The following is a 22,782-nucleotide window of genomic DNA, read 5'->3' as shown; positions in this document are numbered from 1 at the left end:
TTTAACGGCAAATATTTGAATGAATTCGGATGAAAAATAAGGAAGTAATGACATTTTGAAGTTTTGCTAATTTGTGCAAAACATTTCTTGTACAGTGGATATAGATATGCAAATGAGTGAGCTAACCATGTCATACCATTACAATTTTCCATTGATGGTGTACACAAAAAAATGACGAAAATTCAATGTTTCTTTTATTGAAATTTGAAACACGATCTTATTCCTGGTTGAATAACTTCAGAATAGTGATCAGTTTGATATACGGGGGTATGAGCCTCGGGCATAATTGCGTTTGCATGAAAAGCTGGAAATGTCATTTGAAGTTTTTTGTACAAACTATATGGCAAGTTGTGAGGGAATGGCATGCTCACTTTGCCATTTGCATATTCATATTGACTGTTCAAAAACTGTTTCCACCCAAAATGGCGAAACTTCAAAATGTCATAACTTTTTCATTCAATTTCGATCAAAATTATACCGTTGAAGTCGTAATATTTTACTCTTTATTATCAGACTAACTTATATTTGGGCTGGATTTAACCTTTAAAAAACATATTGCTTTCAGTTGGAAAGTCTACGATACAGTCAAGTATTACAACCGAAACTGGAGATTTTGCCTATACATGGACACAAATAAAAGGTCCTCAACAGGGGTTAGGTGGGGAGGAGTTGGATGTGAGTGGGCTTTACGAGAATAGCATCATAGCTGGAGTACATTGTTATACACGTAACCATTTTGTTTAAAACAAATGCATTTACAATGGAAAAGTTGCTCCTACTCTGGTAAGGAAAATACCCTTCTAAATCTTCATTCTAAGAAAACGTGGTTTTTTTTTTTTTATGAACCTTTCTGAGCACACAATTACACTATCATCATTTATTGATTTAAATTCTTATTTTTGGAATATAACCACGCGCAAGAATTATCACTGTGTGTCTGCAGATACGCAGAATAGAATGAGTTGTAAGACCGCAATTATGACTTGACATTATGGAGTGTGTGAATTAATTTGAAAAGATATCGGAACGTTTGAGACAAGAAAATTATTAAAAACCAAATTGAAGCGTACAAAGCATTCTAGAAGAAAACCAACCTGAAGTAAATCATATTTCAAGTCAAGGAAAATGCCAAAATTCAGGCCCGTTTCCTCATCTCTTATCGTAGCAAGGGTAAGATAATTTGTTTCCAAGTACGGCTCCAGTGTGTGAATTTTGTGGAATACCATAAAAAGTTGCTTTAATACTGACATAGAATCATAACGTGGGTATTCTTGTTCTGTACAGAATCCCCTCCAACCCTTTCCTCTTTTAAGAAGGAAAATTCCTCTCCAGAGATTTCGAAAGATGGAGCCAGGTACAATTCACAGCACAATAACGCATTACTGAAAAAAAAAAAATCATGCGTTTCTATGATGTTTATTTTTTATTGCTATGGCAAGTTCCGTATACACACGCATGAATAATCACAAATGGAAGGACTTCAAACATGACCACAAATAAATGCGAATAAAAAGCTTCCAGACACATTGATGCAAATGCCTTCAACTGTGCGGGGCACCCGTGTGCTTTGCACATTTGGAGCTTATGAATGAAAGAGTGCAAAACAATCAATGTGGCATATGTTGTGACTGTGAATCTTTGCACACTACCACGCACTTATATATCATAAATAAAATCTGGAACAAAATAGTTTTCCATTTGCGATTGTTATTATTATTCGTGAATGGTTAGCTCAATGTATCCTTTCTTCAACACTATCTTGAGAATGAACGCAATGTTCAATGTGAGATTTATCTGACAAACTTCTCGTAATGACGTTCTACAGTTACCATGTACCTCCAATACTTACGTGTGGTGTGGACACGTCTTGCAGTCGTCTGCAACAAAGTTTGAAGTCCGCCCATTGCACTGAGTACCACTTTCTGCTCTCATCTTCACTATTCATGGTTGTCTGCTCGGTGGGTAGTGAGTCCCCTGAAAGTCAACAACCTTCCGATGTCATCATAAACAGCGATTCTGTTAATAGTTTCCTATACCATAACCCGCGTTCGCAGGGGAACCTGCTTCTATAAAGGTTCCTGTATTATGTACACGGTACGAGCAAAATCGTAATAGAGATTCATGGAGAGCATTACTCTTATTGACCGGTTGACTGATCAAGAGAAAAAGTGCTTGATATCATGGACCTACTACACACATGGACTATGAACGGAGGGCCTTTCTTTGATCCGCCCTGCATCGGCGCCACCTGATTATGTGCATCTTGATGAGTACATTCAGGTGTTTGGACAATGACGATTGTGTAATCGTTCATCGTCACTGACAACTAGACAAAAGAACCGTTTCCCTCATTTCGGGTTTATTTCGCCGAGGTGCCTTTCCAGATTTAACTGCCTTTGGAAAATTGACAATGACGGGGAGCCGCAAACCCAGCTCAAATCATGACAAATTTCGTGTCACAAAATTAGTAATTACTGAAGTGGATGCTTGTGGACGCGCATGTAACGTTGCTTTATGGAAAGACATACTGTACATGTCGTCTACCATTACTGTCCATCTTTACTCTGAAACAATGTGCGAAAAATGGGAAAAATTAGATTACAAATTACAACCAGCCTGCCGAAATACTAGCCTTTTCTTATAAAGTGCGTGCATTTCGCAAATGAAATTAACTGAGCGATTTCCCAATGTATACTACAACTGCACATGCATCTTTCTTGATGTAAGAAAGTTATCGTCTTCTGTGCATGTAGTTTTGAGATATCTCAAAGCGCCGTCTTGCTTTTAATCCAGGCTGGCTGTCGGTGATGCACGATGAGATCAAAGCAGGAAAGCATCTTTTAAATGTTATTGTGACACTTTTCACAGAAACAGGTGTTTGAATTAATAAATGAGCGATGTATGTCCATGTGTGGCAGGTCCATGTTGATATACCTATTGATGGACAGTATGCATTAAAAAAATAAACGAGCAGTTGCTCGTGCTAGCTTTTTGCTTGAATCCGTATGCATAAAAATAAGGAATAATTGAAGAGTTTGTTCGCCAAAACCGATAAGTCCACTACATATAAAGGTACATTTTTGAAGTTGTGGTCAAAAGAAGCAAAAATTTTCTCATTACCCTCTTTATTTTTCTTAACTTTAATCGCAAATATCTCCATTTGGTAAATATGGACTTATCGGTTTTTGCGAACAAACTCTTCAATTGCTTGCGAGCATAAACTTTTGCTAGCAAATTTGTGCAGGAGTGGTATAATTTACCAGAACTTTCTCCCTAGATGTTTAAAAAAGATTGTTGTTTCAACAAGGGGAATGTCCAGTGGTAATAGCGCGCAAAATGTGATGAGAAACAGGTAGGATGTCTGACAACTATGATGGAGAGTAAGCAGACCTTGTAGAGCCCACTAATGTCAAAATCGACCACTAATATTTGACGGGGCGACAATCCTTGTCGCAACAAGAATTGTCGCCATCGAGGTAAAAAATTGAGAACTGTACAAGCGTCACGGATTGTCGCCAGAAGACAATCCGTGACGGGGGCGACAATCCGTGACGCCAACTCGGTCAAGGATTGTCGACCCGAGCCGGGGACGACAATCCGTGTAGGGGCGACAATCCGTGTCTCAACAAATGTCATAATGACCACTAATGTCACAACACGTCGACGACAAATGTCAAAATCGGATTAACCACAAATGTCACAATACGTCGACGACAAATGTCAAAATTTCCATTTTTACTGCAAATGTCAAAACACGTCACAGGGGCGGATTCAGGAATTCCGTAATGGGGAGGGGCCTTCACAAAATCAAAGGCTGGCGCAACACCCCCGCCCCATTTTCTTCTTTTTATTTCTGCTGTTTTAACAAAATATAGAGAGGGGGCACCAGAGGGGATGCGCCCCCTCTGGATCCGCGATTGCGTCAACAGCAAATGTCAAAATCGGATTAACCACAAATGTCATAACATGTCGACCACAAATGTCATAATGCGTCTAAGGGGAGGATCCAGGTATTCCGTAAAGGGGAGGCGCCTTTACAAAATCAATGGCAGGCGAAGCCTCTCCCCTTTCTTTTTCTTTTTCCTTTTTTTTTAAAAACAAAAATAGAGACGGGGAGGCGGATCCAGGAATTCCGTAAAAGGGAGTCGCCTGTACAAAATCAAAGGCTTCCGCACCCCCATTTTTTTTTCGTTTTATTTCTGTTGTTTTAACTAAAAAGAAATAAAAAAGAATAGAAGGGGGCACCAGAGGAGGATGTGCCCCCTTATCAATCCGCGAATGCGTCAACCACAAATGTCAAAACTTATTGCTTGCATTACAGGGGCGGATCCAGAAACTCCATAAAGGGGAGACGCCTTTACAAAATTAAAGCTGCCGCACTCCTCAACATTTTTCCTTTTTATTTCTTTCGTTTTAACTTAAAAGAAAAAAGGGGGGGGGGGGGGACACCTGAGTGGGATGCGCCCCCTTCTCGATCCTCGATCCCTCCTCGATACTCATTGCTTGCCTTACAGGGGCGGATCCAGGAATTCTGTAAAGGGGAGGCGAAATTACAAAATTAAATCTGCCACAACCCTACTTCATTTTTTTTCTTTTCATTTCTTTTGTTTTAGCAAAAAAAAAAAATAGATAGGGCACTAGAGTGGTGCGCCCCCCCCCCCCCATCCGTGAAAAAAAAGACATTTGTGGTTAATCCGATTTTTTTTTGTGGTTGTGCTTGTGGGGGGGGGGGAGCATCCCCCTCTGGTGCCCCCCTATTCATTTTTTTTTTTTTTTTTTTGGTGGTAAAAACAGAAAAGAAAAGAATATGAGGTAGGATTGCGGGAGCTCTAATTTTGAAAAGGCGCCTCTCCTTTTTTGAATTTCTGGACCCGCCCCTGTAATGCAAGCAATGAGTTTTGACATTTGTGGTATACGCAATCACGGATCGAGAGGGAGCGCATCACCCTCTGGTGCCCCCATGTCTTTTTTTTAATAAAACAAAAAACTATAAAGAAAAATGGGGGGAGGGGGTTGTGCGCCAGCCTTTAATTTTGTGAAGGGGCCTCCCCTTTACAGAATACCTGCATCCACCCCTGTAATGGGAGCAATACGTTTTGACATTTGTGGTTGACTCAGTCGCGGATCCATAGGGGGCGCACTAGCCTCCTCTGCCCCTCCTTCCTATTTTTGTATTTAAAGAAAAGATATTAAAAAAACGGATGCGCCATGCTTTAATAATGTAAAGGTGCCCCCCCCCCTTCACGAAATTCCTAGATCTGCCCCTGTAAAATACAAGCGATGAGTTTTGACATTTTTATGTGGCTGACGCAATCGCCGATCGAGATGGAGCGCATCCCCCTCAGGTGCCCCCTTTCTATCTTTTTTTTTTTTTTTGTTGTTGTTGTTGCTAAAACAAGAGATATAAAAAGAAAAAAAAGAGGGTGCGGCAGCGTACATAATTCTGTGAAGGCGAATCACCTTCACGTACTTCCTGTATCCGCCATTGTAATGCAAGCAATGATTTTTGACATTTGTGGGTGACGCAATCATGGATCGAGAGTTGGCGCATCCGTTCTCTGGTGCCCTCGCTCCCCCTTTCTTCCTTTTTTTTTCCAAAAATATAAAGGAAAAAATTGTGGGGAGGGGGGTGCGCCAGCCTTTAATTTTGTAAAGGGGCCTCCCATTTACGGAATTCCAGGATCCGCCCCTGTAATGGAAGCAATGAGTTTTGACTTTAATTCTGGTTGACGCAATCATGGATCGAGAGGGGGTGCATCCCTTTCTGGTGCCCCCTTTCGTTTTTATTCAAACAACAGAAATAACAAGAAAGAAGGCTGGGGTGCGGTTGTCTTAAATAGGCGCCTCCCCTTTACGGAATTCCTGGATCTGCCCCTGTAATGCAAGCAATGAGTTTTGCCATTTGTGGATGACGCAATCGCGGACAGAGACTGGAGGCGCACCCCCCCCCCCCCTAGTGCCCCCTTTTTTGTTTGTTAAAACAATCATTTGAAACAACAGAAATAAAAAAAGAAAAAAATGGGGTGGGGGGGGGGGGCGGCAGCTATTAATTTTCTAAAGGCGCCTCCCTTTTACGGAATTCCTGGATCCGCCCCTGTAATGCAAGCAATGGGAATTGACATTAACTTGTGATTGACGCAGTCGCGGATGGAGGGGGGGGGGGGAGAGGAGGAGGGGCCCCCTCCCAGGCTTTTTTTTTGGGGGGGGGGTAAAAAAAGAAATAAAATGAAAAATGGGGAGGGGGTTGCGCCAGCCTTTGATTTTGTAAGGGCGCTTCCCCTTTACGGAACTCCTGGATCCGCCCCAGTGACGCGTTATGACATTTGCAGTAAATGTGGAAATTTTGCCATTTTGTGGTCGACGTGTTATGACATTTGTAGTTAATCCTATTTTGACTTTTGTGGTTGACGCAATCATGGATGGAGGGTGGGGGCGCATCCCCCTCTGGTGTCCCTTCTCTATATTTTGTTAAAACAACAGAAATAAAAAGTAGAAAATGGGGGGGGGGGGGAGGGGTTGCGCCAGCCTTTGATTTTGTAAAGGCGCCTCCCCTTATACGGAATACCTGGAACCGCCCCTGTTACGCGTTATGACATTTGCAGTAAATTTGGAAATTTCGACATTTGTCGTCGACGTGTTATGACATTTTTGGTTAATCCGATTTTGACATTTGTCGCCGACGTGTTATGACATTAGTGGTCGTTATGACATTTGTCGTCGACGTGTTATAACATAAGTGGTTGTTATGACATTTGTTGTCGACGTGTTATGACATTAGTGGTTGCTATGACATTTGTCGTCGACGTGTTATGACATTAGCTGTTGTTTTGACATTAGTGGTCGATTTTGACATTAATGGGCTCTATTACAGACCTCTCTCCACGTGCGACCTGGCACATCCGGGCTACTATAATCAGCAGTATAGGGGAAGCACACGCGTATTGAGAATCAGCTAGTACGCGTGTGTGAGTGTTTATAGATGTGTGAGTGTGTGTCTGTGTGTGTGAATCTTTGTCAGGAGATGTTTTCACACACAAACGCCCTTTTAAACCCGTCTTTGGCGTGACGTGCCTTTTAATGAAATTGCAAGCATTTGCTTGTGCAAGGCAAGCAAAATGTTTCTGTACAAGCAATCCAAAATTATACATATGATTCAAGCAGTTTCTCGAGCTTCATCGTTTGCTTGACAAGCTTGTGTTTGCGCTTGAAGCAATTGGTACGTTTTATTCATACGTCCCAATGGATGTAAGCAATCGCTTGGACTTGATCTTTTACTTGAGAGGCTTGACCTTGTGCTTGAAGTAATTGCTTGCGAGCAATTGCTACCTTTTGTGCATACGGCCCAATAATGCCGATCTAGGTCTCACCTTAATGCTTACCATATGTACTTTTTTGATTTGATTGACAAAGAGGATTTGATATTTGATTTCATATTTGATCAAACCATCAATATACCTCACACGCATACACATACGCACAACCACACACTCTTAAAAAAATCGTGACTCTGTTATTTAATGAATCCTCGATGCGCTGTTGTATAAACTTTTCATAATAATAAAAAAGGCAGTGAACAGAAACGTGTGAGCAGAACTGTTAGCAAAGTAGGACATTTCTCGCTAAAATGACCTCCTTTCTACAAGTATTATTTTGAAAATATAGAATTTCTTGCTGATACACGTGTTTGGATTATCGCAAAACAAATCGCCTGAATAGTTTCAAATGATATTCAGAAAAAGAAAAACACAAACATACACTTGATTCACTCATAAAACATCAGGTAGAATGACTCTTATCATCTTCCTATGTAGTACAACAGACTTTACAGCGAACATATGCGAGCTATAAAGTGCTGGAATGATCTTAGTGCGGAAATGAATCAAATTTCTTCCTGTCTGCTTTTCCTTTATTATTTAAATCCTTTCATCTAATTCATTTCCAACAAAGTTGGAATAGCCGATAGATATCTAAATACACATAATTACATACAGTTAGTATAGTATAGCATTGCAATCAAGGAAAATACAGTGAGCTGAACCACAACTGATATTGTGACAGTGACAAATAACAAATTAAGATTCTTGAAAATGGAGAGGACTGGTAAAATTCATAGTTTGTAGATATCTTGCAGTCTCATCATAAACAGTACTTAACAACTTATTGCTGAACTAATAAACCTTGGCGAATTGTCTTCAAAGAAAGAACAGAAAGAAAAAAAGAAATAAGAAATACATACATACAGACAAACACAAGGCAGTTCTCTTGAAAGAAAAAAAAAAAAAAAACCAGGGATAAGCTTTGAAAAAGGGACTGAATGAGACACGGACAAGGGGCGAAGGAAGAGGAGTTGAGGGGTTTAAACCCAAAGCACACCAGGAACGAGATGCATGGTCTTTTGAAAGCTTTTTTTTTTCTCTGTTTTGCTCCTTAACAAAAATGTGGCGGAAACATAACATGTAAACATTTGGTTTTTTTTTTTTCTTCAAAGGCTGTGATTTGCAGATACTTCTGCACGCTCTTGATTTTCCTGGTTCCCTAGTTGCACAACTCACGAGGTGGATCTTACTTTGACCCTTCATTCCACGGTAAAACAGCTACGTGGAGATACTTTCTCATGATGTTACTCGAAAATTAATGCTCTACATCGCCACCTTCAGTGACCTTCTCGAAGTCTTATCAATGCACCGAGTTATACTTATTAAATTATTATTATTGGGTCCTTTTTCACTCCTTTGGTACAAATTCCCTCCCATACTTTACCCCCCCAATCCAAAGCACATACAATACATACCACATTATCATTTCAATTTTTTAAAAGATGTTTCAATTCTCTGTTGTTGGGGAATGCAGTTGATTTTTTGTGTGTGGTTTAATCCAACAGCTGCACAAGTTTTTCCTCATGACTTTATAGGTCACCTCATGTTTCTCTTTCATACTTTCATGTTCTGTTACGTCACGATATTACAATATCAAAACGGTCACTTTTCCTCTAAAAAAAAAAAACCCATAATGATTTTCTTTTCACTTCAATCCTACAGATAGTAGTTTTCTTTTAAATTTCTCTCGAAATTTGAGAGGGCATAACCTGAACAAATGAACAGAAATCAGGAATCAAATGACTGGTTTGTCGGTTGCAGGAGTGCTGTGGAAGAGGCGTATTTTTGCCATAAATGCCATATTCTTGACTGAGCGTATACAATTTTCAACGTCCACTTTTTGCGACATATCAACTTGGAATCGTCTAAGTTTTGGAGCATTTGTTTCTCATACTTTTAGATAACCAATGCACGTAAAACAACAACAACAACAACGATACCGACACACACACACACACACACACACACACACACAAAAGATGATGTTGGTTGATGTTTCTCTCGTACTGAGTACGGATGTGCGCAGGATTATTCAACAGTCTTCTATTTCCTTTATTGAACTGAAACAAAGATTCAAAATATGTAAGAAAGAGTCAATGAACACTTTTTATGCACATAGCATGTAAGAACCCATAACCGAATCGCCTAGAATTCAGAAAAAATAGACGTCCTAATTCATATAGCTTTTTAAGTTTTTTTTTTTTTTTTTTTCTTGTGAAATGATCTTCCACACAGAATGTCTACTACAAATGAAACTGAAAAATATTGAAACTGACATTACGAGAATCATCCCGTATAAACATGATGAATGTCTGACATTACTTTAAAGCCCTGGTCACAACTCGCCGTGCGTGCTTTTCGTCCGTACGTTCTTGGCGGAGGCCACGGCGTTCACGTTTTTTCTAAAAACGTTGGGAGGAAGTGACTAGCGCAGGGAGGAAGTACGTCAACGCACGACACTCGCACGGTTGCGCAGTATGTAAGTACGTGGCCCGCACGCCACGCCTAACCATGAGGGGTTACGTGCATCGTACGTTGTGCACGTGGTAAGTGAGTTGTACGTGCTTACAACTTACAATCTGCGTGCGATTGTTACGTTCTCTTGCGGAGGCTGTAATTACACGTGCTGCTCACGTAAGGTATCCCTACTCTGTCGCATGTTGTAAGTGCGTGCAAGTGCGATGATTTTTTTTTTCTCCCCGTCAGATGCTAGGGGTAGGCCTAATTATAGGACCACCTTCCAAAGTTCTTCAGATGTATAATCATACTTCTTCTCCATAGATGTATATGGTAGTTTAACCTTCTGTGTGTCATATTCATTTCATGTCTATAGGTTGTTATATATTCTGTTGAAAGAAATGATATTGAAATAAATAAACTAAGTGAAATATATGTGAAATGTGAGCATATTTGACTCATTGACGGAGAAAGGATTAATAGGCTATATCAGGTATAGGACATAGGTTACATCACGTATAAAATGGCATTGTGTACCTGATGTAGGCTTATAGGCTAATGTCAATATCAGGGGCCCGTTTCATAAAACTTGTTATCAGTGACAACTGCCACATTTCTATAACAAATTTGCTCTCGGCCAATCAGATGCAAGGATTTCAGTAGCTTGTCACATCTATGACAACTTGTCACTGATGACAAGTTTTACTAAACATGCCCCAGGACAATGACATTGTATAACATTATTTGGATTAAAACATCCTAACACATTAGCACTTGAGGCGAGATGCGTATGATTTGCTGTTATGAAGTCTGCCATCTTTATACCCAGTTTCAGAGGTGGTGGCATTTCAGACATGGAGGCATTTTTTAGCTAGATTTATCAGCATATTAATAAAACAATGAATGTAGGCCTATGGGTTTGCAGTTTCATCTGAGACTAAAGGTGTCACGTTTGCAATTAAGGCCCTATATAAGGTAATACTCTCATAGAAAATTCTTCCTTGCTTAATTTCAAAATATACACGTTCTCAATTTCAGAGAATGGTTCTGACTTTATCACTGTTCTGCATATACAATGATGATCAATGCCTTTTAACCACGCATGTGCAGATCTTAAATGTAACATTTGTTTGTTCAAAACTCCAAAAATCTTGTCACTTCATGCATTGACCATTCAGAGCTCAAGATTTCCATATGTTTTGCTTCTTCAAGAAGTTTTTTACTTTGTCTTATGTGCCACAAAATATGGAACAAGTGTATACAAGTGTGTGTATATACATCTATATATATGCAAGTGTGTGTATATATACATATATATATATATATATATATATAGTTGAAAGAAATTGGACTGAGGCGGGACGTTGCTCTCGATCTTAGTCTCCCTTTTATTTGTCAAGCTTTCGGCCCGTCATTGGGCCTTCGTCAGGACCTACCAACAGAACGATTATTATATGAATAACCTGATGTGTCATATAATATATAATGCAATTTCACATATTACCAATCTTCTCAATCCTTTCCTTTATATACACAAATCAATCATTCAATTCAATACAAATATCCACTCTAACCTCCAGTCATCATCAGAATAACATCATATGTCCAAAAAATATATAAATAAATTCTTATATCATAATGCTGCCATATAATAATCATATTGTCTTATAATTCTTAGCATGATGATCACAAACAGAATCATTATACATATATATCATATTCATATGTCTATTTGCATTGCGTATGTAGCATGTATATATCCGCATACGCACACAATAAATTCTTATATCGTAATGCTGCCATATGATAATCATATTGTCTTATAATTCTTAGCATGATGATCACAAACAGAATCATTATACATATATATCATATTCATATGTCTATTTGCATTGCGTATATGTATACATCCGCATACGTACACACACACCCACATACATACGCACATATATACATATTCACATACACACACTCTCACATATGCACACACCCACAAAACTCCGGTTGATATAATACTATCTAAATCAACATATCCTAGTATCCAGATAGTATTATATCAACCGGAGTTTTGTGGGTGTGTGCATATGTGAGAGTGTGTGTATGTGAATATGTATATATGTGCGTATGTATGTGGGTGTGTGTGTACGTATGCGGATGTATACATATACGCAATGCAAATAGACATATGAATATGATATATATGTATAATGATTCTGTTTGTGATCATCATGCTAAGAATTATAAGACAATATGATTATCATATGGCAGCATTACGATATAAGAATTTATTGTGTGCGTATGCGGATATATACATGCTACATACGCAATGCAAATAGACATATGAATATGATATATATGTATAATGATTCTGTTTGTGATCATCATGCTAAGAATTATAAGACAATATGATTATTATATGGCAGCATTATGATATAAGAATTTATTTATATATTTTTTGGACATATGATGTTATTCTGATGATGACTGGAGGTTAGAGTGGATATTTGTATTGAATTGAATGATTGATTTGTGTATATAAAGGAAAGGATTGAGAAGATTGGTAATATGTGAAATTGCATTATATATTATATGACACATCAGGTTATTCATATAATAATCGTTCTGTTGGTAGGTCCTGACGAAGGCCCAATGACGGGCCGAAAGCTTGACAAATAAAAGGGAGACTAAGATCGAGAGCAACGTCCCGCCTCAGTCCAATTTCTTTCAACTATATGCATCCAACAATGCGGCACCGCTTACGTTCGGGACCCAGGGAACTATTTCTCACATTATATATATATATATATATATATATATATATATATATATATATATATGTATACGTATATATATATATATATATATATATGGATATTACTAATCACCTACTAGGCAGAAGGGTTCTATAACATAATCGTTTTGGGTTGTGACACAATTCGAAAGAGTTTTGAAAGCCCTTTCAAGTGATATAACAATCATTTTACTGTGTATGCGATTTTTCGATCCTATAATCCTTGCAGGGAATTTCTGCCCGGTAGGTGAAATAGAACAGTATGAATATATAATTGCCATCATCATGACATCTTGGAGACAAAAATTATGATACTCGTCCGTCGGCTCGATTCGTGTACCTTGCAGAGATCACTGCGCACAGCTTGCGTTTTCAGGGCGGAGCAGGCGCTTATTCGGCAAGTTCGGTACGGTCTGCGTGCTCTATTGAACAGTTGAACTCAGGGAAGTGTCGGATAAGCACGGGCTGCGCGCTTATTACGCGCTCAACACGTACGTGCTACGTGTGCCGTCAGCCGAGCAAGTGACGGTGGGAAAATTAAAAAAACGCACGGAGTCAGTGCGTTGTACGCACGTTCGCTGTAGAGTGCACGTACGTTGACCGCACTTAGGGTGAATCCGTAGCCCGAACGCAGCGAAAGTTCCTCGGGTCCTAAAAGTGCTACGGCGTGTCTGCGTGCTCGAAAATTCGTGCGGAGGCGGTACTTACTACGTACGGATCCCCAAATTTTGTAAGTAGACAGCACGCACTTGCAAGTACGGCGAGTTGTGACCACGGCTACACAAGACCCAAACGTAAAGTGCCTGCAGATAAAAGTTTACCTTTTTATTTCGTATAAATGTGAGAAAAAAAATTAAAGAAACATCAGTTAAGTGACACGGAGATCAGCGTAATTCATCTATGAGTCAACTTTACATTTCAATAAATCATTGAAATGGCATCATTCTTATGTTGGCAATGATTAGCATAATTGCGTTTGGCTGTAAACATTATCAGCTGGTTTCTATCCACTATATAAGCAAATATTGCACAATGATGGCGCCCCGTCACATTCGAAAATTACTCGGTAAGTTTTTCGAGCTCGACATTTCCACTTGACGGCTCGTCTGTAGAAGGAACAGGTTCTTGTCTTCTGCTGTCCATACACCGGACGCGGAGAGCGTATAATCCCTTTAAACCGGCCTGAAGCAGCAACGTTAACAATGACACGCCCATCACTGTTGCGGCCGCTATGCCGGGGTAGTTCCCGAAGTCGAGAATGGGAGATATGAAGGGGTTTCCGGACGGGTCTGTTCCCCCTGCCGCCCAGTAGCCGACAGCGAAGAGCACGTAAAAGATCAGGAGAGTGCCAGGGTAAACCACATGTAAGAATCGGATAACGATCAGCGTAATGAAGATGTCTACGAAGCACACGACGGTGGGGAGGAAGTTAAGACTGATGAAAATTAAAGTCGGAATCTTATCATATACGACATAGTAAAGCGCCCCCCAGTCGAAGCCGGTTGAGATGATGGAAGGAACGGCGGCGACGTTGAAGAGAAGCCACTGAATCTGGTACCGAAACTCATCTACATTGTATAAGTATAAAGAACAGCATTCAAGACAGATGTTTCAAGAGAGATATAAAATAGATAGAGGAGTAACAATGAGCAAAACAATGTGGAACCAACGCATACTTAAAGGAAAACGAAAATATTCATCAACAACTATATTATGTACGTTTACCATGTACATTTTGGAACATTCGTCCTATTCATTACGTGCAATTTCAGGGCAACCAAGTCATGCACTTAGCAGCGAAATGTTGTGACGTTCCTGAAAATTATTTTCTTTTCTCTGAGAGCCCACAGGATATGTATAGGAGATCTTATAGCATGCTGTACTATCAAAAGAGAGTATCACACTAAGCGGCAAATATTTCCGAACGTAGCAAATTTTGGTTTCCTCAGGGATCGTAAACAGTTGCATTCGAATTTATCAAATAAGTTGCATTTTCGCAAGCTTTCTTTATTCCGCTTAAAATTGCATTCGTGTTAGCTTCTTCCCACCTCAGCCCTTTTCAACTTCAACCATGTCAACTTAATACCGTACCTTCAAGTTCTGCATTTCCTCTCCTCTCCACAAAGTCCAACACAACGTTGAAGAAGGCAAAGCAGACGTAACATGTGGTGGCTGTATACGACCATACTGGGATGTAGATAATGAATTTATGACCCAATTTCTCCGCTCCAGGCACGAAATAAAATATCAGGAATGGGAAGAAATAAGTGGCGAGTGCGCATCGATAGAGGGCGTACAACCAGAAAGGTATTCTAGGCTGAAAGAGGAAAAGATGAATGCAGTTGTTATTTTTTTTTATTATTGACACGCGTTTTCGAAGAAACTGTTACACAAAGTTCTAGTAATATAGTTGACTTCTTAAGTTCAAACTAATTCTTGAGTGTTATCAAACAAAGATCTAACCATGCAAGGCGTTTGAATTATTTTGAATGATATTCGCTATAAGCTGAAAATTTTCGAACACTATACGTTTGCGAAAAAATTAGCTAATTATTTCTATTTTTTGTTTGTATATATATATATATATATATATATATATATATATATATATATTTGGAGGGGGGGGGGGGGCTGACATAAGAGGGATAGGGAGGGTGTAACACAAGAACAATGAATGTGATTCAAACGAAGAAATATAAAACTTTTTTTTTAATTGTCCCTGCAAAAATTGTTATAAGGCTTAATCTATCAAATAATGTATTATTCTAATGAGGATCATGCACATAAATAAGCATCCAAAATCCAAATAATGTCATAATAAGACTATAAAGATGATAATTATAGGCAAGTGTTGTCAGAAGATTAGACAGGCTTTCCTTCTTCTTCATTTGTTGTTCAATTTATTATGGTAAATGTCAGCCAATGCAGAGAATATGAATACATTTGAAACTGACTCTCCTCTCTTAGTATTCTTGAAGAAAAGAAAGAAAAAGAAGAAAAAAAATCCCCTTCCCTCATCTTCAAAATAGAACACAAAATGCCAGTATCATGATTATCCTTTGATAAAGAACAGTTGTAATATACACTTGTTATCACCATATACCTATATATATATATATATATATATATATGCAAGTAATGTGATGTTTACTGCCGTTTGAGGCACCATGTCTTACCAACAGACATGATAATTATGCACGCAGTGCGGTGTGTACTTAAAGGGTGTGTACAGTTCTGGTCGAGGTGAGGATTTAGCTTTTAACGTTTTGCGAGATATTCAGAAACCACTCTATGAGATGTCAAAGAGCACGCAGTTCTAAGGGGTATCAAAAGTTTATCTGATGAAAATCGGCTTTGAAATGGCTGAGATATCCAAAAACAAGGTGAAACAAAGAGATCCTAATAAAGTTGTGGCATGTCGCCTTTTATCATTAGCACTTTTTTGGATATCTCGGCCATTTGAAAACCAATTTTCATCAAATAAACGTTGAATTCTTCTTAACATTACATGCTCTTTCATATTTCATAAGAGGCTTTGCATCATCTCACTTAGAAATGTTCAAAACATGAATCCCCACCTTAACCAGTACAGTACAGTCCCTTTAAATCGTAATGAAATTGCTTTGAACTTTGCACTCATGCACCACCTGTCGATGAATCATATCCATACTCACGTGTGGTGTGGACACGTCCCTCAATCGTCCGCAACAAAGTTTGAAGTCCGTCCATTTAATGGAGTACCACTCTCTGCTCTTATCTTCACTACCCGCTGTAGTCTCTGAGGTCGGTGGCGAAACTGGACAACATGAATAGCAATTAAAAAAAAAAAAAAAAAAAAATCTTACTCCTGTAAAGCGCAACTGGCTCCCTTTCCTCCTAGATATTGATTGCCAGTGATTAAAAAAAATCAAGTTATCACATTTTGATGCATAATTTATGTGAACATGTGTAGGTCGTCAGTTGTATCAGAAAATTAAATCCTACCGTATAGAATATCGCAATATAAACATTAGATATTTGGCGATAGCACTATTTTTTTTTCCGCTAAACCATAAAATTAAACGGTTTAGTTTAGAAGCAATTACATTATTAATATTCTTCACTGTAACTATTGCTATGTATAGTTAACAATACTTAACATCGATTATAATTTTCATAATTATCACAACGTTGGTTCTTTTTTCTTATAACTATTCTGAAGCACTAAAGCTATATTTTTATTTAATCTGCAAATTAAGTAATGCCTCTAAATTCTATTGATGAGTCTGGCAAGATACTGTATGGCAGGAAGTGATCAGCACATTTTCGATTGTCAAAATAAACGACTATTACAAGAGTCACTGTGTAGGATGTTAGAGAACCTCCTAGTTAATTCCATTGGACTTGCTATTGTGAAGGAAGCAAAGAAACAAACAAATCAAATAATATAGAAAAATAAAAAAAGACACCTTTTGGGGGCAGGCAGTCCAAATGACATTTTTGCCGAAGCTTTCGAACAAGAAGAAATATGATGGATACGGCAAAAGGTATACCGATGATGAGTCCAATGATGAGACCGAAATTATCTCGTTTTCCTGGAATTTGATATAGACAAAGTGAAATCACGTTATTCACTCATTACTCGAGTCCTACAGAGGTCATCAAACATGTAAATAAGTACCTCAATGATTTTACAACCTATAACCCATATAGGGGATCATGAACTACGCTTAGTCACCTAATAACTTAACTGACGAGTTATTCAATTGATAGTCAGAGTTTCACCAAACTTGCAGGGTATGTGTATGATGAAACACGAAGGAAACATATAAATTTGGGGTCACGAAATCCAAGGTCAAAGGTTAACCCTATAAAGCCCAAGCTATTTTGACCCCTTCCAGGCCCAAGGGGGGGGGGGGCACATTGTGCCCCCCCCCCCTATATAACTTCTTTATTATATGATGTATGACCGTCATATTTGGCACATGGGTAAAGCAACTCATACTCTACATGACCCAACATTTTAAATTTCTCAAGGTCATCCACTGAGGGCGCTATTTACCAAAATATACAGAAATACATAGAAAATACGCTAAAATCATATATTTTTCTTTTTATTTCTTTATCCCAGTATATATGTTTTTATTTCATATCAATCATTTTCATATTTACCAAAAAGGAAAAGCAAGTCAACCTTCACTATTTGTTATGGTTGAAATTTCTCAAGGTCAACACGTGGGGGCGCTACTCGTTACAATATAGAGAAATATATGAAACCTATGATGTATTGCTTGGAATGGGTTCATATATTGGTATCACATTTCATATTTCCAAAATATTGAAATTTTGAGTTTGCAGATTGATAATATGATAAAAAAAATGATATTACAGGCAAAGCTTGTGTGAAGATAACACAAAATAAAAGGGTAGTCTTTGGAAAATGCTGTATTTTCGATTATTTCTATTATATCCATTGTTTGATGCCTATGTCATATAAAAAATAAAGGAAATAATAAGAAGACCATTTCAGAGTAATTCACAACCATAATTAATTCACATTTTGGTCCTTCAGCAAATTACAGCCAAGAAAACCCCCATTTCATCCATTATTATATTGTTAAGTGAAATTGGAACAGAAAATCATTCAAAATCTGACTGACATGGTTGTCAGTTTACGGTAGCCATGGCAACCAGCAATATCGGACATAGCTAAATTATATATCAAAATGTTTGCAATAAGATTTTAGGAAAAGTCACCAAATTTGGTTGAAATCGAGTGAAGGGTGTAGGAGTGGCAAACGAAAATATGGTAGGCCCCCCACCCCCCCCCCCCTTGGGCTTTATAGGGTTAAAGAAACACAAGGAACACAGAAAAGCTTAATCTCCCAATAATTCAATATAAAGTATAAATGTCGCTTTAGAATCTATGAATACAAAATAACCATATTTGTTTGGCAGATAAATGATAATGATAATGAATAACATTTATATAGCGCTTAATACTGATGTTTCTAAGCGCATCAATCCGGGGAAAAAAGAAAAAGAAAAAGTATAACGTAAAAGTAAACTACAGCATTATGTACATATTATGATACAACGACGCAACAACAACAGAAATAAGGTTGTGGAAACAGATAAGTTTTCAACAATGACTTAAACCTATCAACATTTTCAGCATTACGAATATAAAAAGGGAGTTTATTCCAAAGAAGTGGGGAAATAATTACAGAAAAGGCCCTATGACCAAACGGGTACAGGTGCGGGGACCACGTGATAATTGGAGAGTGGAGGAAGAACGGAGAGAACGGGTTGAAGTGGAAGAGCGGAAGGAAATTAAGTCTTTGAGATAAGATGGGGCAAGATTATTGCATATCTTGTAAACAATAAGGAGGATTTTAAAAGTGATGAATGGGGAGCCAGTGGATGGATTGGAGAACTGGAGTAATGTGGTCAGAGATGAGTGCTCCTCTAGTTTTGTTTGTCTGATTGTTCATTCGTTCGTTTTTTTTTTGTTTTTTTTTTTGTTCGTTTGATTGTTTAGCAGTAGTAGCAGTAGTAGTAGTGGCGATAGAAGCTTTGACAAAATTCGTTATCATTCAGAAACACAAAATTGAAAAACTTTTCACAGAACCTGATATAGGCAGAAGCGTGATTTCTTTAGTTGACGTTCCGTTCATAGAGTCACCGGTAGCTTTGCACATCAAAGTTCGCTCTGTCCCATGTTTGGCTGAAACATTAATTTTCTCGAACCTCTCGTATGTGTCGTCAGATAGTGTTGTCTGTCTCATCGGTCCATATCATGGAAATGTCAGGCTTGAATCCACTCACGACACACGTAAGTATAATGGAAGTAGCGTTGGACGGAGTTTGGTAAGTACACCTACTTTGATGTGACTGGCTCTTATCGACGCATTCCTCGATTGTATGTTTTGATGCTATCGCTAGGGGAAACAGGAAATTCATAGAATGTCACACCTTCAATACTAAAAATATGAGCCTTATGTTGTTGTTTTTTCTTACTCGCCAAATTACTATGACAACTTTAGCAGATTGCATCTCTCTCGTGAAAAAAAAGTGTTAAATGTTTGCGGTATGGTTTGCTATTGAACATGAAAAATGCTAAGAAGATTAAAACTTAACAAGTGTATAAAAATATGAAGCATATTCATCACATAACAATATCTCTTGCCATGATTGTCACAGCTATTCAATGTGTCTTCGGAATTGCAAAATTCCCTTTCTGCCACTCCCATCTTATTCAAGTGGCAATGATTATGAGGCTTACATCGCGATGCTGGTCGAGGAAGGTTTTGTACATCCTTATAAGTGATTTTGTTATCTTATTTTGATAACTCTAAAAATGCAATGATGTATAACTATTTGAATGTGGTAATGACAAATTTTTGCCATCTAAATTCCTTTCTCCATGTCTCCTTATGGCAATATGATAGCAGGTGAACTTACAGATAACCGTCAAAAAGACGGAATTCTCAAAGTTGTCGAAATTCTTCAAAACCACTTGACAAAGGTAGAGACCCTCATCTGCTACCTTCAGGTCGGTGATGACAAGGCTAAAGTTCTTGTCGATATCGAACCCTTTCTCCAAGCTCTCAAAGTTCCCTTCGTTAAATTCAGCCTTAGGCAGCTGCTGATACGAAATGGTCTCCTTGGCCCAGATCACAGCCAATGGCTCCCCTTGGAAGTGACATGGCAGTCGAATGTCTTCCCCTTTCCATCCTTGAACGCTGGAGACAGTGTCTACCACTAAGAGTACAACGATGAAAATTGGAGTATTAGCAAGTCTCTTGATCTCCTGCCACATCTTCCATTGTTTCTTTAAAAGAGAGACATGAAAATGAAGTACTTGAAATCGAGCACAGTTATGTTATATTGTACATCTGGATCGGCTGCCTTTTCTATTTCTAGAGAGGTTATTTCTGTCATTCGACATAAAAAATTAAGGAAATATAAACATTTCAACATTATCATTTAGGAGTGTAAGAAATATTCCTACTTTTGATTTTTCTTTTCTTTTTTCCTGCAAAATTTCTGCAAACAATGTTCTACAGTTTTAGAGTTATTGTAGAGAATATCATCGCATCTCGTTACTTTTTAATAACAAATTGGTAATTATGTATGTCCTTAGTGTATCGTTAGTATATGATTGCATTATTGTACACAATTATTGAAAACTGTATTTATGTGTTTGTATGTGTGTATGTGACCCTGCATCACAAAACAAACAAAAAGTCGCCGGAAAGATTTTTAGTTAAGGGCAAATTCTGACAGAGCAGACTCTAAGCTTTAAAATGACGTGTAATTCAATTCAAATGTATTCTCCTAACCTAACTAAATACTGGGAAGTAAGTACACACTCTGGAAAACGTGAACTGAAAAAACAAAAACAAAAACGAGGCTCTGAAGTACAGCGTCTATTCAAGCGGTTAATCTTTACCAAGCTGTGCTCGATGAGCGATGGAAGAGGCAAAACACATGATGATAACCACCGGAGCAACAACAATGAAGAGATTATCAGATTAAACTGAAATTAAGCATGTTCTTTTAACATATTCTGTCCATGATTAATGTCAAATTTCAAAGCAGCAACAATATCCTTTCGAAAGTTATTAGACTTGAAAATGAAGAGTGTGCAAAGGATTTGAAGAAATGAAAATATGCCTTTGAGACATACCTGATCATTGTATATTTTGGTGTAGTGGTTGATTTGTAGTATAAGTTATTTCATTGTTTGTACTCTGTTTTGATGTTCATGACATTTTTATCTCTACATAATGTGAGCAGGGTCCCCTGATAGAACAGTTAACCAACTGAAAGAGCTACCCTGCTAAAAGAATATTGAAATGAATAAATGAAACAAATACATAAATTCTACTCTCCTCCAAAAAATGGTTGTAGAAATACTGCTGGAAACACACTTTCTCATTCATGTTATGATCCCAAATTACAGAAGAATATAGAAGAAGGATAGCTCTTTCAGAAAATATGAACAACTGAAGATTGACTCGGTTGACCTATTTCACCTTATTTGAGCCCTGACGTAAAATCAAGTGGTGCAACTTTTTTTTTCGTTTTGTGATGTAGTAATGTAGTTTGCGATATAGGAATTGTCATATCACGTTTATCAATGCTGATTTGTTTTTGTTTTTTACTCTCTTTGAATTTCCAGAGAGAGTCATTATTGCGTTTTCCTTCTCAGACATGTGCAGCAGGGTACTTTTCTGGGATGTTCCACAATTTTTTGAGCTTCAATACTTTTAGATTTACACCAATACTATTGGTTCTTGGACTAGGATTTAGAACAAATAGCTTGATATCTGGAATGCCATTTATGACTATAATTTCAACAGGATAAGCAAGAACGTGGCATACTCTTGAAAACTAAATTTTGTGTTTATTTCTCTTATTTGTTATTCTGATAAGAGAGTAGAATACCTTATATCTAATGATGTACAAAACGTTTATATCATTCGAGCATCGGTTTTGCATACATATTGCAGATATTTTTCTGCAGCATCTAGCCTGTTCAACAATCCGCATGATCGGGCAGAGTTTAATCGAGCTGGTCTTGGAAATGATTTATTTAATTTTGTTATTTTTCTGTTCAATAATAATATATGCCATTCCCAATGAGACTTAATGGAAGACACTGAATGACTGCCTATAATATACTAATCTGTATAGACGTATGACGTTCTTTAAATGATCACTCAAATAACATTTTTGCAAATCTATCTAGGCAATTACTTAGAATACTCTGCTGTCGCACCGATTTAACGCATTTACTCCAAAGAGCACCGACTACAAAGACACCAATAGCCAACTTTGAACAAAAAGATGACTTTTGCGTCGAATTCACATGAAAAAATTAGCTGTTTTCGGATAGGAGGTGAGTACATCTGAAACAAAATGAGCGAAAATTGATGGAGAAAAGATGGTGATTACATTTATATTACATGATTGTTCGGTTCAGCGCCGTCCGCTTAAAAAAAGGCAACAAACAAACAAAAAACTTTTAGGTGATATTACTTTGTTGAGACCTGATGAAGTTATACTGAGTGTAAGTTTATGAAAATAAAACCAAATTACCTTCTGCAGTGGGGCTACAGAACACAGAAGCTGCAAATATTGATAGAACGAGAACGCATCTTTTATCCATCA

At 38.0% G+C, this 22,782-nt stretch overlaps 1 protein-coding gene across 1 annotated transcript; it reads right to left on the bottom strand.

Moving 5' to 3' along the window:
- Nucleotides 1-13,683: 13,683 nt before the first annotated feature.
- LOC140245724 (uncharacterized) lies at nt 13,684-20,425 on the bottom strand. Its single transcript, XM_072325258.1, has 6 exons — nt 20,153-20,425; nt 19,235-19,382; nt 17,073-17,198; nt 16,299-16,420; nt 14,716-14,941; nt 13,684-14,192 (listed from the first exon to the last, which is right to left on the bottom strand). Exons 1-6 carry the CDS (start codon nt 20,423-20,425, stop codon nt 13,684-13,686), a joined length of 1,404 nt encoding a protein of 467 aa, XP_072181359.1.
- Between the last annotated feature and the right edge of the window lie 2,357 nt (nt 20,426-22,782).

This window comes from Diadema setosum, unplaced genomic scaffold, assembly GCF_964275005.1.
Source record: "Diadema setosum unplaced genomic scaffold, eeDiaSeto1 scaffold_24, whole genome shotgun sequence".
Classification (NCBI taxonomy): Eukaryota; Metazoa; Echinodermata; class Echinoidea; order Diadematoida; family Diadematidae; genus Diadema; species Diadema setosum.
This window is presented reverse-complemented; position numbering and strand designations above follow the sequence as displayed.